Source organism: Agelaius phoeniceus, chromosome 7, assembly GCF_051311805.1.
Source record: "Agelaius phoeniceus isolate bAgePho1 chromosome 7, bAgePho1.hap1, whole genome shotgun sequence".
NCBI classification, from domain to species: domain Eukaryota; kingdom Metazoa; phylum Chordata; class Aves; order Passeriformes; family Icteridae; genus Agelaius; species Agelaius phoeniceus.
The window spans coordinates 26,410,773-26,429,084 of NC_135271.1; the positions used below are offsets into that span (position 1 = coordinate 26,410,773).

The 18,312-nt window shown below is 45.3% G+C and overlaps 1 protein-coding gene across 1 annotated transcript; it reads right to left on the reverse strand.

Moving 5' to 3' along the window:
• Positions 1-2,576: 2,576 nt before the first annotated feature.
• On the reverse strand, positions 2,577-18,298 carry CYP20A1 (cytochrome P450 family 20 subfamily A member 1). Its single transcript, XM_054636414.2, has 13 exons — positions 17,922-18,298; positions 17,249-17,298; positions 16,998-17,164; positions 11,822-11,967; positions 10,986-11,153; positions 10,226-10,304; positions 8,504-8,619; positions 8,035-8,089; positions 6,535-6,655; positions 5,588-5,699; positions 4,922-4,986; positions 3,106-3,195; positions 2,577-2,936 (listed from the first exon to the last, which is right to left on the reverse strand). Exons 1-13 carry the CDS (start codon positions 18,201-18,203, stop codon positions 2,786-2,788), a joined length of 1,602 nt encoding a protein of 533 aa, XP_054492389.2. The 5' UTR covers positions 18,204-18,298; the 3' UTR covers positions 2,577-2,785.
• Positions 18,299-18,312: the final 14 nt, after the last annotated feature.

The following is an 18,312-nucleotide window of genomic DNA, read 5'->3' on the forward strand; positions in this document are numbered from 1 at the left end:
TAAGCGGGAAGGGTGCACACCCTATGAAAACAAGTCTTCCTTAGGAAACCAGCCAAACAAGAACCAGTGACAGTGCATGCCAGACAAGGTGTGAGGGCAGAAATGGGAGAAAACTTCATTTCCATCTTCAAATCAAAATAGATTAAAATTTCCTAAGAGAGCTCTACTCCATGAACATTCCCATACTAGAAAAGGAGCTTGCTGCACAAGGATCCACAGCTGGGCTGATGAGTGTTGCACTAAATAGCCATAGCTGGGCTCTCTAAAGTGACAGACACACACAGAGCAAGGAATGGAAACCTACAGACTTCAGCAAACAATGTGGCTGTGACCTCAGTGTCACTCCCAGCAGTGCATTACAAATGCCTCAGAGTGCCTTACCCTGCTTTCCCTCCATGCTCAACGCATTTCCTTAACTGATGAGTCAGGGTGGTTTTTTTGACAGCAGTTTTGAGCAAACACAAACTGATCACTGGCTCTCTCTCCAGCACACTGAGCCATATTCCTCTCCTGTATCAGTCATGGACTCCTGAAGCAGGCTTGATCATTGGCCTGGACTGAGTACAGCCTATGGGTGCAGGCTAATGGAAAATTCATAACAAATTATATGGAATCACTCCCATTTTTGATTCCTGTAACTGGGGAAGAGGCTGTTACAAGGCACTTCGTTCAGCTCCAGCAAGGCAAAAAAATTACACTTGGGAAGCTTTTCTAGTGTTTGAAAGCTTCACTCCTAAAGCAGATCTTCATCACCCAGTTATATTCCTTGTTCAGTTTCTAGCAGGGACAGTGCTATCCTACCCTATTTTCCAAAGAAGGCAATAACTTAACCTTCGTTTTGCCTCCTCTGCACATCCAGGGATGTTTTAAAACGAAAATTCTTTACCATGCTGATTTCTCCAGAAGGTTTAGGAAACATCTGCAACCTTCAAGAAAAATAGGCCTTTTTGCATAAGCAGTGAAGCAAAGCCTAACACGAATTGCCATCTGGGGACATGACCAAGCTTTAGTGAAGTGAAGGTCAGATTAGCAAGAGCTTTCTTGCAGTTCATTATAAAAATCAATTCAAGAGAGACAGGAAGCTGAACTGCACAACTCTCCCTTTTCTGCCCAACATCTCTGTATCATTCTACCCCAACAGGAGCTACACTGGGGGGCATCTGAATCTCTACAGCTCCACCAAAAGTAGAGATGACATGCTAAACCCAAGAGCAGAATTTTCTTTGTCTGGTGCCCACAGAGGATGGCATCAGCTGTTAAACCCCATAAGAACTGACAGGATTGCATTCAGGCTGGCACACCTCAGACAAGAGCAAAAACATTTTTAAAAGAGCAGCAGATTTCCTGACCTGGAAGGTACATCTGTAGAAAAAAAGAACTGCAGTTACCAGTGACATGAACTCTGCACAAGCAGTAAAAAGTAGCTGTCATGGGAGGCACACACTCTTGGCCTGCTCTGTGGTGCACAGGCAGCTGTGTACAGCTTGAGCAGACACAGCTGCAGGCTGAGAAACCCCTCACAGCTGCTGGGTGGGAAGGGGGCTAGGAACTGCAGCTAACAGAGAAGTCAGGCATATGGAGAAAAGACTTATGAAGATCAGATAAAGAGAAAAATGTAAGAGAAGAGAGGGAAGAAGCACAACATGAACAGTAAGGCAGATAGCAATTACTCCAATGCCATGATGGGGTAGGAGGTTCCTGCCTTGCAATCCATTCAGTGGGGCTCTGAATGGAGCTGTCCTATGATTGGCAAAAAAAGAAAGGAAGAAGCAGGAAAAAACATGTGAATATGCAACATTTGATGCTTCTTTGGCGAGCACACATTTTGGAGGAGGAAAAGGATTCTTTGAAAGGCTTTTAAGTTATTAAGTACAACATTAATCTAGAGCCCTGTGAAATCAGCACTCTTCACTACTTGCATGATCAGTCTTATGCTGACCCAGTGCTGAATGAATTGCAAGCATCTGTCAATTTCTGTTCATTGGATTAGACACTGACCTCAGAATTTTCAGATTAAAGACTCCCTTTCTTGGGGCTTTGTTTGGTAGGTTTTATTTAATTTCATCTTATTATTACTGATACTTCTGTTTTCTCAGGAGCCAAATCAATTTTATTCCTCTTGGTTTACTAGCATTTCTAAATCATCCTTTTTCTTGCAACCCCACAGCATGGCAAGATTACACAGCATGAGAACTAGTGGTGCTATTCCCACCCCAGTTTATTTCTCTCTTTCTCACACTCACACATACTTCTCACAGGATATATCTGTTCTTCCTGACAGATATAGCTCAAGGGAGGGAAAGACACTTTGAATAAAAATACCTATATATAGAGAAAGGCTTTGTCCTTGTGTCTCCAAGGTCTTATCTAGCTAGAATTCAGGAAGAAGCATTCCACTGGATAAGAGGGGCACTCTTACCCAGCTCTGGCTGCTATTGGAAAGAGGCTGGGTTAACCAGCCCGGCTAGTCTTTGACTAGCTGACACCCAGTAGTTCATCCCCACACCACTGCAAGGTTTTGTTGCTTCCTTTGCAAAGGTTTGGCCAGAAATCCAAAAGCAAACATGAAAAAGACATATAGATTAAAATCTACTTTAATATGACTACTGGTTGAATTAGATAAAGTACCCAAGATAGGCATGAGGTTAAGAATATGGAAGGTAAAAAAAAATTTTCTGGATATAAAATTCCTTGGCTGAGTAAACATGGTGCCAGTATGATTCTTGTTAAGACCCTTGCTCAGAACTTCACTGCTGGCACTTTTAACCCCTTGTTTTGCTTGCTCTTAGCTTCTCTTAGACACTGTTATCCAGGCTTCCTCCTTTGGTGAGGTTACCAGTTCATATTTTGCCTCCATGACTTGTCCTTTCACTGGGTGGAGATACAGTTTCCTTACCAGGACACTCAGCAGAACTGTGGCCACCATATAGGCAAACCTGAGGGAAAAATCAGGAGAAAAAAATGAAAACCTTGCTATGATGTAAATCTGCCAAAGGACAACAGCCAGCTTGGACAGGCTGTCCCAGCAGTAACACCAAGATGCTGGAAGCACCTTCTCTCCTGTCTGCCACAGAGACTCACTATGACCTCCTTCCCTATGCTCACCTCAACTCTGGGCACTCCTGGCTTCCTGAGAAACCCAACAAGGAGAGGTTTTTCATGGCTAATTCCTCATTGAATCTGTCTGGGTCAAACCTATAAAAGATGAAACACATTAGGGTTTTCTGAGCAGGCACAGCATCCTTTCCCCAGAAATGTGCACACATAGAGAGAAAAGTAAAAAACCAGAAATGAACTAGAGAATCTCACTATTTGTTCTCTCTGGGTCATTCCACGCAAATGGATGAAGGCAATTGTGCATCCATTCCATCAATGTTCCCAGCTGGTCAGCCGTGTCCCAGCTTGGTCAAAATGCTGACAAACTGAGGTAGTGTGAGACAGGGCTGGAACTAGGGCACATCCCCAGGGCACATGCAATCTCATTTGTCTCTCTCTCTGCCTCTTTGAGTCCCTTCCTTTTTCACTTCCAAAAATATTTCCTTTTTCTGCTTGCCCCTCACCGTTCTCTTCAAGCAGCTGGTGTGTGTATGTGTATGTGCTGGGGGAGGGAAGCCAGTGACTCACTGAAGTGAGAGAAGTGGTTTCCAGCTTTAGGATGGTAGAGGCTGTGAGAAAACTATTATCCAGGGCTGGTATGAGTTAAAACAAGGGAAACTAATAAAATAACATTCAATTTAAATATTAACCCCCCTCCAAACACAAAATTTGATGGACAGAAGATGGTTCTTTTAAACCTTTCTGCTAAATACTTCAAGCCTTCACTTCCCTGCTTAAACATTCAAAGTCTGCTTCTAGCAAGGTGAAAGGGCATGTGGGTGCTGATCCTTAAAAAAAGCAGCATCAAACTTACATTTCCCCTGAACTAAAGTGAAAATTACAGATTTTGTAATAGGAGAGAAAAATGCACCTGCCTAGCAAAAAAGCAGGGAGGGGCAAACAGTTTTTTGTACAGTAGGTGAATGAAAGGATCACACAGAGCTGGTCTCCTACTTCTGTTATGGAAATCTTCACGTACCTCAAGCTAAAGTGTGACGCCAGCCTCCCTGAAACAAACATACAATGTTCATAGCAGTCCTCAGTGTAGGTCTCATGGGGTCTCAGCAAAGCTGAACACCGTTATGACCTACCTTGGGAGGCAATCCCTGCCAAGGGGCTCATAGACTGGTGCATCAATGCCTGACCCCTTTCTAAAAAGTGTAATTGCAGGAGAGGACAAGTGCTGTTCTAAAGGCTTTATTCTTTCTCCTAAATCTCAGCTGTCTGTTCTCTCTGTCTAGAATAACTGACCCACATTTTTTGCAGCCCAAGTGAAGTAAATCAGATACAGGTTAATATTTGCCACTTGGAGGTCACAAGAAGCTACAGTGATTTTTTTCTTTAACCTCCACTGGCCTAGATCCACTTCAGTTTTCACAGACAGAATGAAATACTGAGGCAGCATTTCCTTTCACCCTAAAAAAACCAAAACTTCAGACTGACATTTCCTCCCTCGCATCCTTGTTTCATGATGACAAGCAGTGATTCCAAAGCCATTCAAGTCACTGTTTCACAGAAAACCTTTAACAGAAGTTACCAGCATTAGCCAGGGAAGCTCTGTAAAAACAAAAAAGTTTTTACTAGACCCTAACACAGACATGCACACACACAGACTGGAGCATCAGAGGAACCTGACTTTAACTGCCCCATAACCATGCCCATGGAGACAAAACAAACCCAGACCTTCATAAACTGATTTTCTTACAGACTCCCTTTCATCTCCAGAATCTGCTTAAGACAGGCCCTGCAGCACAAAAGGCTGTGCTGCAAGATCTAATTTAACAAAGAAAAGGAATTAGTTGCAATTACAGTTGATTCTACATACTTGTATGGTGATGGCCAAGATGAACTATCCTGCAGCATCACACCAAGAGCATAAAGCACAAGTGTCTGCAAAGAGAATTACAACACATCAATGAGGAAGGAAATGCACAATTAAAGACACCTCTCGACAGCTCTACTGGATGATGATTCTTCTGTAGACTACTCATATTTAGGTGGATTAAAAAGACAATTATGCAGTATTCATCTACAGATTTTCATAATCCATGCCCAGATGTTAGGATTTTAACTTCTAAGAATCACGCTGTTGGTGGTTACAGAGGGTGTGACCCCATTTCTCTAAGCTTACTGAGATGTATGTATGGAATACTTTACTCTCTGGAAGGGAAGGTGATATGATGATATGATGAGTGATATGATGAAGCCTGAAACAATGTTCTTTCATGCATAACATAGGCCCCTTCAAAAGCTTACTCATCCAAAAAGAAAATCTGCTCAGCAAGATAACATGAATTTGCAGAGCCTCTCCCACAGAGGAACTGCAGGCAAACTTTGAGCTAAACTGTACTTTCAGATGACAGAGCACCTGCTCAGGTTCAACACTGACAGAAGAAATGGTCTTCCTGCCTCACCCCTGGTCTGGAAGAAGAGGGAACAGCAAATTCTCCTACAGGAAAGGAGTGGCCTAGCGCTCCCAGCACTGCCCTACCTCTTTAGGGATAGTGTGCTGGTCGACTCTGCCCTCCAGCTCCTGCAGCTGTGCAGCAATGGGAGTGAGCTTTGCTGTCCGCACTGTTTCACACAGGACCTGCCGGCAGTACCTGCAACAGTAACCCTTGGTCAGTGCCAGTCTCACAGAGAAGCTTGTCCACATCCTTGTGGCAGCACGCAGAGCAGAGTCAACTGCTTTATTTAGAGGCACTTCTTTTTTTTTTTTTTTACAAGGAGTCCCAACATCTTTGTAAGAAGCATTAAATCTCATTAACAGTTTTATAGAAGGTTATTGGAATCCCTCTTCTTTCAGATTTTAAACCAAACTAAATCTGCTAAAATGCATGAAGACATCAGTCCTTTTCCTGTACCTCTCATTCATACAAGAAGAAGCAAGAAAACCACACACACAATATTCCCTAAAACCCTAACACTAGTCCAAATACAAAATGCACCAGGTTGCACCAACATAACAAATGCAGAAAACATAAAGGCACACTGTTGACCAGTCATCATTACTTGCAGCCCTTTGAAAAGAAAATTGGTCCATGCTTTCTCTCTAAATATCTCTATATCCAACCATGAAAATGACTGATTACTTCTACTACTAAAACTAGGACAGAAACCAAACAAGACAGTGAGCAAAAATTTTGGCCTAGCAGCCAGGGCACTGATTCTGTGCTTTTCCTCTGCTGATGAACCTAAAGGGTTTCCTTCAGACACCCTAAAGTGAGCACCTTGGTCCCTGTGTCTGGAATGTCAGCAGATTCTCTCTATGTTACAAGTCATCCTGTGGTTTGATCACTTCCAGAAAGAAAAAAGGGAGTAAGCAGCTTTTGGATGCCTTCTCCTGGCCTAGTGCAGGCTAGGCATCAGATTCCACATGAAACACCTGTCCCCACCACATGACACAGCCTTCCTCTGCATTCCTTCTATAGGACCCACCTGAGCTGCTCCATTTTCTCATGGGTAATTGGTCCCTTCCCCAGAACACGATCCAGCTCCTTGTAGAGATTCTGCTGAACATCTTCTGAGGTTGTCAGGAAATAGACTGCCCAGGTGCACACTGGGGAAGGAATCAAGACAAGACTGGACTCAGCAAATTCAATCCTTTACAAATGGCATTGAGTTTCCTTACTTCCTATATTTTCAACATTACTTTTTGGCCTAAAAAGAAGGTGGCCTCCGTTCACAGCAGGCTGTGCTGATTCTGTATTCAGTAGTAGGAACAGAGGCTGAACTCCTGTATAGCAAGAGGCTCTGCAAATTAAGATTCTCTTTCTGATGCTATGAGGAATTTTGCAGGACACTAAAGCACTCAGTCCCACAGCCCAGCAAACCCAGGGGAATCACAGCTATTACACCAACCATGCAAATGAAAGGCTGGTTTGTTCAAAGCTTTAGAAAATTCCCTTATTTGGGGGTCTTCCCTAGCACATCTCAGGCCAGTGCTCCAGACAGCCAATGCCTGAGGCTCCTGAAGGGAGCTCTCTGCAGATGTTGGCCAGCACTTGTCCCCCTACATCTATTTTTTGAGGTAGTTGAGATTATCTTCAAATGCAGAGTGAGGAAAAAACCCTGCATAAGAAATAAGTGTGTAGGAGGCAGTTTCCCTAAAGCTACAAGGAAATGTTTCTAGCTCTCAAAAATGTCTATTCATGAGAACTATCTGGAATCTTGAACTTCATGATCCTTCCAACTCAGAATATTCTGTGATTCTGTGAATCCGTGTGGATTCAAGCCCTTAAAATCACAGACTTCCTGGAGTACCTGGAGAGGATATTCTCTGGAGAGAGAATTACCACAGTTGTCTGATTTACTTCCCATTTTCTAACATCTAGATGCATCTTGGAGGTTTTCTTTGGAGTCCCAGCCCCACTGGCTGAGGTACAAGGCCAGATAATCGTCCCTTTATTGTAAGGTATTTTACACAGCTTCAGTTTATATTTTTATTTGTTTGGGTTTTTTTTCATAATCTTTGCATAAATCCCAGAGTAGCTTCTTTGAAAGTCCTCCATACACGGAACACACCTATCCTCAAGAAATTCCAAGCACCCAGACTTATGCTAGCAACTCTTTCTTCCTATATGCCTGAACCTATTTTACAACATGATCTTTGCAGCTTATTTATTTTGGTGTTTTTCTTCATCAAATTTAGCATCAGTTGTCTGGGGTTAAGAATGCAAGCAAAAAGCAATGGGGAGAAATTCTAAGGTCCACCATAAGTCTGGAAAGGTTGTCAAACACAGCTTAGGTTCAGCTCACTAACTGTGAGGCTGTGCCAACAGTCTGATGTAAAAATTACTTCTTCTATATGTCTGTAGCTCAGGAGAAAGAATGATTAATACAATTTTTTATTAGCCTAAGGTAAGTCTCATGTCATCACACACAGTTTTTGGCAGCTGAGTGCAAGGATGGGAAGCTACCTACGGTTACTGTACTTACAGTTAGCAGTGATTACACATCCTGCCAAAGAGAAAATCATTGTATCTTCCAGAATCTAGGAAAGAAAATCTACTTCAGGGAATGAAGTTCATAAGACTGTAAAGAGAATAAAGAAGTAGTACACTCTCCACTCAAGCACATTAAACCCCTTTAGTGCAGAGAGCAGGAAATACATCTAGAAGACATAAACTGAACTCTCTGTTGAACTTCCACTGAATTGCATGAGACATGCTTAACATTAACATACTTCTGGTTTATAAAAATAGCTATGAAGCATTGGCAAGGAAATCTACCAAAGTTGAATGCAAGCAAACACTGCAGGAGTGGAGAAAACTAAGCAGAAGCCCTGCTTTGGTAAAAAAATCTAAGCTAAGATGCAAGAACTTATATTAATCAAAGGCTACAATGTAATGAATTGTCCATCTGGCAAAACTCCATTACTGTGTAAGGAGGTAACAGTTGCACAGACCTGCTGGTCACTCAGGCTCCCCTGCAGCAAGGTGTCTATAAAGACATGCCTGTTGAATGATCTGCCTCGGCGCTCCTTTGTAACCTTCTTCAAGATGGATTCCATCTCCACCAGAGCTTTGGAAGAAAAAAGAAATGTTTATTTTAAAACCTGGTCATCCTGGTGCTGCAGAGAAGCAAATTCATCTTCCCAAGCAGATTTTCAGACCAGCTGTCCCTGCTGGGCTCACTTACAGAAGCAGGCTCTGTTACATGTTACTGTCAATTGGAAGGCAGTATCCCCAGTTTAGCTGAAAATGCAGGAACCAAATAACAGAGGTTGCCTATAAAAAGCCATCCTTACAGGTATAACCAAGGTGTGTACTCTGTGAGCTGAAATCACGCAAGGGGAAGACAAGTAATGCTGTCAAACCATCAGAGAATGCATTCTCATCAGCCCCCATGAAAACACTTATGAGCCACATAACTCTGGTTACATGAGCTGCTGGTTACAATTACTGCAGCACCAGGACTGATGGAGCCCCTCTGGCCAGGGGTTCTACAGGCAGGGTGAAAGAGGATGGCTCTGTGCTAAAGAGTGCAGACACAGACAGAGGAATGGGGGAAACGTGGGAGGGTCTTGGCAGAGTCCACACATCTGAAGATATGTGAGTGCCTAAATCCTGTGGGAACCAGGGGGAGGTAGGGACCTAGACATCATTGCCTGGCTTAAATGACCTATTGATGACTATCCAAGAAACATGGAGTAGAATTTGGGTCTGAAACTCCATTTATCAAGGCCCAGTTCAGGTCCTTTGTCTCAGAATTACCTTCCTTCCTCCTCTGTGCAGGAAGGCCAGCAACACTCAAACACCAGGGCTCACTCTCTGGAGTTTGTGAAATTTTGTCCTCACGCATCATCATACTACAACTCAGGAAAAGTGACCATGGGAGGAACCCATTTCAATGGCGCAGAATTTGTCCTCAGGTTCTGAAACCCACAGAACCAGAAGCATAAAGAAGGAAACACTGGGTTTGGAGGATTTGCAAACAAAACTTTAATTCCAGATACCATCTACTTTAGTTTAGCATCTTATCAATCAATACTGAAATGGCTTAATTATTAACAAAAAAGACAACCTAAAATTAAAATAACTTGATATAAAATATATTAGAAATAAAAGTACTGCTGTAGCAGACCTAAATCATGTTATCTTGCAAGAGCACATCAGAGGCTATCTGATGGTGTATCCAACAAAGCAGCATCTCTGTACCTGTGTCATCCAGCCTGTGAGTGACTGTCTGGCAGGACAGGCCCCAGATGGTGCATCATTTGAATGCCCATACGGGCCAAATCCAGGGGCTCCATCTGTCTCCACCTAGCACAGCTGCTTGCCTCCAAGAGAGGTCAAAAGTGGACACGAGGGAACAGAACAGTAAGGGAGAAAGCACACCCTGATTCTTCCCCTCTATCACTCTCCAGACTGGACAGACCCTGGAACTAGACCTGGAACTAGAGTTCTAGTCCTACAATTTCTCACATAAAGAAAGGCAGCTTGGCACTCAACTCCAAAACAACAATCTAATCTGACAGTAAGTACAATGCATCTGATAGCTTATGACATGATGAGCAACTCTAAAGAGAAGCCAAAACAACTGGGCAAATGAAGTGCTTTCACATGCTAGCTAACTCCTAAGTATTAATTAGAGTGAGAGAAAACCCCTAATTTTGGGAGAAACGTACCATCTTCATAGTGCTTCTTCCTAGTCATGTTTTTGTCAAGAGACCCATCCAAGAAACCTTTTCCAATCTCTGACCAGATCTGGAAGAAGGAGAGAGAGAACAGCACCATCACTTACCACAGGCTTAGACTGCTGGGACTATTCTATTCTTCCCTAGTCAGGAAAATGAAAACACCAAATAATATTAGGACTTCCTGTCAATGTGGAACTGGTCTCTTTAGGACACCACATCCCATTTCCCACTATGTCTATGATAGCTGGAATTAAGCTGAAATTAAACAACTATAATTACAACTGTAGAAAAAAAGCTATGGGAATTTTAAATGGGAGATGGAACTGGTTCTTTCCCACTCTATCACCAGCATGTTTAGCATCCCCACATGTGGATACAGGTGAGGTCTCCTCAGATTTTCCTTTCTCCACAATGTCACAGAGCCTTCAGAAGATCTTCAAAAGGGAGAAATTCCACTGGCAGTTCCAACAGAGTTTAACTGACTTAGGTACCAAAGACCTCCCAACTGCCATTGGATCTGGGTTCCTGATCCCCATGGATCCTCTAGAAACACCTCAACTCATGACAGCAGGATCAGCAGTAGGATCTTTCTAACAGTTTCAGCTTGGGACAAGTGAGACAGACCCCTCAAGCTCATACTTTAAAGTCTCAGCAGTAGCTTGTACGAAACTGGTACACAGGTACAAATTCTGTGTTATCAGTTTGGAAAGATTGGATAGGAGCTTTCCTGGCTCTGCAGGACACTTACTGCATCGTGGTGCCTGCGGAATCGGATGACTTCCCGGTCATCTTCGAAGCTGCTGCCCATAGCTGTCTGTGTGACAGACTTCATGGCAAAGCCCAGCATGTGCTGGCAGAGTGGCACATGTTGTGCCTCAGGGAGAGACAGCCATTTGGCCAGCAGCTCTTCTGACAGCTTGAGAGGGAATGAACCATTAGTTAGCAGTAACACCCGCAGTCTATTTACCAAACACACCCTGGACACATTCCCACCCACTTCCTAAGGCAGACCACACTTTCATGGCTATGGAATAATGCTAAACTCCTTCCAGGTTTCTTCCCATTGTTAAACAGTAACATTTCAGCCTCCAATCTTCTGCTTCTTTCAAGGCTCTCCCCTAACAAGGCAACTCTACCCTCCTCTCTTGTTCCCTCTGTCACAAAAGAAACCTTAAACCCTTTAATACAGACAGAATAGGAAAGAGATTAATTCCTCCAGAATAGGAAAGAGATCATACTTTGGCTGCTGGACTAAATCAAAATCACCTCTTTGTGGCCCCAAAAGCTGGTTTCTTGCTCCATCCTCCTGTCCAGGGAAATATATCTAGAATCCAGGTGCTCCAGTATCTTTAACTACATCTGGTATCTTGGCATAAAAATTAAGCAAGCTCCACCCTTCCCCCAGCCCACTGGAGCTAAGAGAACACAAATATTCACACCATGAAAGGCAGAAGCTGTTTGCTATCTCAGATGCTTATAGCCCCAGCACTAATTTGAATGCAGGTCCTTTATCCTAGTGATCATTCTCACTAAACCTTCCCCTGTGAGCCACACAGAGCTTCTCTGCTGTACAAAGGCAGTTACCTTCTGGATGAGAGCAACGTTACTTTGCAAGGACTTGGTCACACCGTTCTCATACAGTTTTCTCCTCATGTGGCTCTCTCCTGTATCCCCATTCAGGCTGGACTGGTACCTCAAGAGGGATTTCAGCATTGTCTCAAAGGGATCCACTGAAAGCAGAGGAAACATCACTCAAAAGTCACACTACACAGGGCTGATTAAAACAGCAGCCTCTTTAATTAGATACTGCTACTTCTGGGCAGTGAGCAAGGTGTGGCTCCTTCCCCTACAACAGCCTCTTTGGGGTGTCAAGTTTCTCTTGCTCAGTGTGGGCTGGTACCTCACAAAGTCTTTTTCCTAGGGCTGATTGCCATCCTGTGATCAGCTCCTCATGCAGAGTTTGCCTGCTGGATCTACCAAGTAACTCTTCAGTAAAAATGCCTTCAGAGCTTGTTCTCTGTTTGCCAGTTCCCAGCTGGTTGTGCCATCGACTTGGTGACAAGAGTGAGTGTGGCATGGTCTTTCCCCTTCTCCTCCAGCCTGACCTGCAGGCTCTTTAGCACATTCCCTTCACATGCGGTGTGCCCTCCTGCCCTGAACATGGCCGTGCACTCAGGATATACCAGCTCATGACAGACTTAGCCAGAGGCTGCTCCCGACACTCCTTCCCTTGCCTCACAGACCCAGCAAGGTCTGTTTGATACCCTACTGCTCCTGCATGATTTCTCTTTTGGGCACTGAGTTCCCTCTTGAGGAGCTCTTCCCAAACTAGCACCTACCTGTCTGCCAGCGCTGCCTCCAGAACAGAAGCTCTGAGCTCCTACAGAAAACCATACCCCACTTAGCTACAGAATGCTTTCTACTGCTAACCACCTTCTTTCCATCTTCAATCCTTCCACATAGACACTTGCATCAGTGTACAAACTAGACAAAACCACGTCACTTCCCAATCCATGACTCATTTCAGTTAGATTTTTAACTCTGAATTTCACCACCAAGGACCTCTATTTAATAAATTTGCTGAAGGATATTAGGTGTCAATGCAAAACTGTGCAATACAGCATGGCATATGTTTTTCCCTTTCTGTAAACCTTTTAGTGTGTCTTGTGGAACTGACAGAGTCTTTAAGGAGCTATTTGGAAGCAGCAATCAGGGTTTTCAAGAAGGATATTGTCACTGTTTATCACAGTCTGTTATTTCTCCCAGATGGAGAGTAAAACCTCTGAGGCATCAGAAAACATCAAGGCTGGGCTAGACACACATGATTTTACCAGCTGTGGATGTATCTAGGATTCCCCACAGAGATTGGGGCCTCATTATGCTACCAAGCAAACTTACACGAAGAGAAAATTCCCACCTGCAGAGGACTTACTACCTAAAGACATAAAAGCAGCTAACGAGGCCAGAGGCATGAATATGGTAATCTTTCCCAAATGTTTTTCTCTCACATCTTTTCCCTTCCAATGTTTTTAAGCTCTGCATCTCACCCTCTTTCCCACTTTGAATGACAAGGAGCATGAGCATGTGTCTTCTGGCAGAGCAGATGGTACCTGCGGCTCTCCACGTGGCGCAGGCTGTTATGTGCCTCTAGCTGCTGCTGACAATTCCTCCTCCAAGGTGCTTTGTCATGGAGCTGCTATTGATGCCACAGATCCCTGCTGACTGGCACTGGCACAGCCAGGCACAATACTGGGCAGCCAGGAAGACACATGGCAGGTGGCAAAGCCCACACAGAAAATCCGGCAAGCAGAGGCACCCAGAGAGGCTGGAGGATGCTTAGAAGCAATGCCTGCTGAAACTGCAAAGTTTTCCTGCTGCATATGAAAGGAAACTGCTGGATTAGCCATAGGCTCTGGGTGTTTTTCTGCCAATGTCCCTAAACTAAACTGGCAATCCCACACCACTGATACACACTGTTGTGCACTCAGGGCTGCAGAGCCCAGGCTGCCCGTTTGCTGAGGGCTGGCTCTGTCTCCTGCTGTTTGGGAAAGGGCTATTTCTGCACAGCTGTGGGAGGCTAGTGACTCCACAAGGCACAAACTGCCTCTGGAGAGACCTCTGTTCTGCCAGCACTTGCACAGACTTCATCCTTTGTCCTTGTCTTGGAAACATCTCCAGGGTTACATTTTCACCCCTCCTAGTGACATATATCAAAATTTCGACTGTTCTTTTCACTTACATGGAAATCTCCCCATCCCAAAGACCTCAGAGTGCTGCCCTGGACACCACTGCAAATAAATATACAGAAAAGATCTAACTGAGATCAAGCACAACTGAACATCAGAGTTAGAAAGGACCTCTGGACCTGCACAGTAAAATGCTCACAGAACAGCAGTGAAGTCCTGCTCAGACAGGCCAGGACCCATAGCTCCATCTCCAGCTGCAGTGTGCTTCAGGTTCATTGCCCCAACCCAAAAAGCAACATCAACTCAGGAGAATTTTCCAAGTTGGTCTCTGAAGCCCCTGCTCCTAGCAATCCTGAATTAGTCCATCCTCTTCACATCCACATTGTTTATAGGCCTGAACAGCTTCCCCAGAGCCCCTCAGGGGAATCACCAGTACCAGCTACAAAGTTTTACTTCCTTTGAATTCCCCTTGCAAATTAATCTCAACCAGGCTTTAAGAGGCCATGAAAACATACCAATTTCAAACACTGCTTGAAGCCTAAGGAAAAAGTGTCTCCTGGCATTGGAAATGTTTATAACTATGAATCCAATTAGTCCAGCTTCAAGGCTTTGATGAGAAATGCATTATCTGCACCTCTCTCTCTCTCTCTCCCCAAGAAGTTTGGCCATACCTGTGACACACATATGAGATGAGAGGAACCTTTGTCTGGAGCCAAATCCTGTATTTCAGCCTTGGAAACCAAATGTCAGGTATCCATGAAGATGGATGGTGGCCTCAGGCACTCCAGCTGATTGAGGAATAGTCACATGGCTGGGTTTTCAAGTGGGGCTGAGGAGTCAGGAGTTGGATATAATGCAGTCCACTGTGGGCTGTCTCCTGTCCCACAGCACTGTGTGCACAGCAGAGATATGGGCAAGACCTCATCTCCAAAAAAACTACAGCAGAGATATGGGCAAGACCTCATCTCCAAAAAAACTACAGCAGAGATATGGGCAAGACCTCATCTCCAATAAAACTTCAGCCTGCCCAGAGCCAGCTTGTGGCTGAGACCCACTACAACTCCTGTTCCCACTCACCAAGAAAGGGCATAGAAAGGGCTTTGCTACAGCTACTCAACTCAGTTTATACCTCAATGCTTCAGGAAATATCACCTGTAAGATTCCTCACCCCTAATAAAGCCTGAGCACTTCTGGCAAGCATCAGTGCTAAAAGGAAAGCAGTGATACAACTAATATTGTTGCTCTGCCAGCTCTGAGGTTGTAAGAACCCTCCTTCTCAAGCCTGTTGCCTTTATGAGGATCCCTTCAGAGGCTCTTTCTTCGTCTGGGCTGAACACACTTTCCCTGGCTTCTCCTGCATAACAGGCTTCCCACTCCTCTGAGAGCACTGGCAGCCTTAATTTGCACTTGCTTTATTCAAAATCATGCCTGAGTATAGAGGTCAGAGCCACACACAGGACTCCAAGTCTGACTCATGCTCATTTTGTGCAAAAGTCCTCTCTTTACTGAAAATCCATGACTCAATATATCCTTTTTTTTCCATGGCCATGTCATCCCATAGGCAATTCATGCAGCTCACTTTTTCTCCTCCTGCTCATGTTCCTGCTATCCCAGCCCTCAGGGATATCCATCTCACTCTGCTGCCCTGTGCCAACAAAGGGTTCCAGAATAAAGCCAGCAGGGTAGGACACTAACATAAGATGGAGTATTTCATGTCCCCAACACTGCATTTCACTTTTCAAGACAATCTAGCCTTAATCCCCACTTCAAGTACCAGTCCAGTATTTATCAGTATCCAAGCAAATTCTGAACTGAATCCCTGACATAAGCACAGTTTTATCACTTTGTCTAAAAATCTAATTATCAAATTACAGCATGCATTTCCCATTTATCCCCCATGCTTAAAAAAATATGTCTAGCCATTGGCATAGCAGGATACTAGGCTAGTCTGTAGCTGCCTGGGTCACCTAATTTCCTGCACTTAAGTCCAGGCACTGTATTTCTCTTTCTCCAATACTCAGATCCTCCAAAATTCAGAACATTTATGAGAACTTGCGTGTGCAGGGGCCTGTCACCACTTCTCTGAGCTTTGAGAAAGTGACTGTCTGCTTAATTTCTTCCAAACACACTTGAGAGCATTCAGATCTTTCAGGGTGGTTTTCCACCTTCTGGAGTGTCATCGTTATCCACTGTGTCTTGCTGATCCTTGTTAACTCCTACTCCTTTCCCAGATTGTCACCATTTCTTTTTCTGATTCTGTCAGGCAACTGTACATGAAGTTTACCCCTCACGACCCCAGTGTAAAGTGAGCTGAGCTATCTGTCTGTGCCTAAAGACAGCCTACGGGATCAGGTCAGAGGTGTGCACCCAGCACCTCTGTCAACCTTCTAAAGTAAAACTGGGAAAGCAAGAGATTGAACTCAAGCACCAACTGAGTTAACTTATCAAGTATGATAACCTTAGGAAGGAAAATGCCCACCTAAGAGGCTTAGGCCATAAATTAAAATACTCTCTCATGACTAAGATGGTCGATTCAGCTACCAGTATCACCATCCACTTCCAATACTGGAAGATCATTAAAGGTTTTCACTACAAAATTCTACACACCAAAAAAAACATGAAAGGTAAAGAACTTCTCCAAATAATAGTTTGAAAAGCCTCCATGCTGAACCGTACAAGGCAGTTATCACAAACTAGCAGAGCTGTTTCCAGACCTAATTTACCAAAGTTACCTCCTAAACTGTATTTCAAGCTTTTAAAATGTATGCCAAGTGGCTACAGGATGTTCATCTTGCTCTATCGAGTGACTAATGAGCATGATGCTTTTCCTGAATGTTTGCCTGTAGAGAGATGGTAAAAGACACAAGCATACTGATTTCCTGATGGCCACTGGACAGCAGGAACCCTTGGTCACTGATACTCTAGCTCAGTAAGCAGGACCAAAGTCATACCTGAACCACCATGTCAGCTACAAAGTCTCACTTTCTTTCAATGTAGAATGAAACCCCAACTTCCTCTGATGCCCAGTGAGGCCAGAACAAATGGACTCAAGAGACAACGTAAAAGACACTTACACAACCGGTTGGGGTTAACATGCTGTTTCAGGAGATCGATGGAGCCGAGGCTGACAACAAGACGCCTTCCAAACCAGAAGGAGACCAGTGGCCCATATTTCTCATGAAGGTTGACAAGAAACTCATGTAAGCTGCTGCTGGCAATGATATCAGGCAGGTTGCCATCCCTGAGAAACACAGAGGATATCTGGTCATGAATAGCATCCTCTGCCAATGCTGAACTTCATCAATGTGAGACAGAAACCACTTACTTTTCATCAGTTGGAGCCAGCCCAGGGATACCTGATGCTTGCCTAGATGCCTAGAGTAAAAGGAAATGCATCAATCTACACGAACTTCAGATTTTATACAGGTCCCACACCTTTCCGGCAGGAGAGATGAATTTTCCGCACCAATACCACTACACTACTTACAAACATGAAACAGGAGCTGGGTATGCTACATCCTGCAGGCTTTAAACCTGCTAAGCCGATAAACCTCAACTGTGTGCCTGGTGCCACTGGCTAAACCAGGATTATTCATCTGTTTAGATCAAATATGTCTACGTAAAGATTTAAAGGGTCACGTTTGCAATGTAGAGTATTACACACTGATTTGCCTTGGAGGCCTGCAAAAATACAAGGCGAGCAGAGGACCGCGCCTTTGGAAAGCAGGATTCATCCCGGAGCCCGTAAGGCAGGAGGAGTGCCGGGGCTGCGCCGTCCCGGGAACGCCCTGCCCTCAGCTTCTCCCGCAGGCCTCTGCCACGGCCCGTCCGGGCCCCGGGCTGCGGGCCGGGGGGCACCGCCCGGGCCCAGGGGCTGCGACGGGCCCGGGGCTGCCTCGGCCCCGCGGCCGCTCGCTCTCCGCCCGCCTGCACCGGGGCCGGGCCGGGCCAGGCCGGACAGGGCCGAGCGCCCCCCGCCCCATGGCCGGCAGCATTACCGGGTACAGGTAGAGCACGGCGCCCACGAGGATGAGCAGGAAAGTGACGGCGAAGATGGCGAAGTCCAGCATGGCCAGGCCGGGGCGGCGGAGCGGCGGCGGCTCGGCCCCACCCCGGGGCCGCCGGCGGGGCAGGAAGGGGCGGACCGGGCTGGGCAGGGAGCACGGCTCGGCTCGGCTCGGCTCGGCTCGGCACGGCATGGGGAGCCCGCGGCGCCTGCTGCTGATCTCCAACTCCACCCTGCACGGAGGGGGGTACCTGGGCCACTGCCAGCAGCACATCCAGAGCTTCCTCGGGCAGTAAGCGCCATGAGGGGCTGCGGGAGCGCGCCCGGTCCCCGCTTCCGCCGCGCCCACCGCTCTCTCCCCTCTCTCCTCTCCCAGGAAGGTG

Coding starts and splice junctions, on each gene's coding strand:
- CYP20A1 (XM_054636414.2), bottom strand. CDS start 18,203: ATGTGCTGCTGGCAGTGGCCCAGGTACCCCCCTCCGTGCAGGGTGGAG. Junction 11,968..16,997: donor TGTTAACCCCAACCGGTTGT/GTAAGTGTCTTT, acceptor CTCTGCTTTCAG/TGGATCCCTTTGAGACAATG. Junction 4,987..5,587: donor AGCACACTATCCCTAAAGAG/GTAGGGCAGTGC, acceptor TTCTCTTTGCAG/ACACTTGTGCTTTATGCTCT.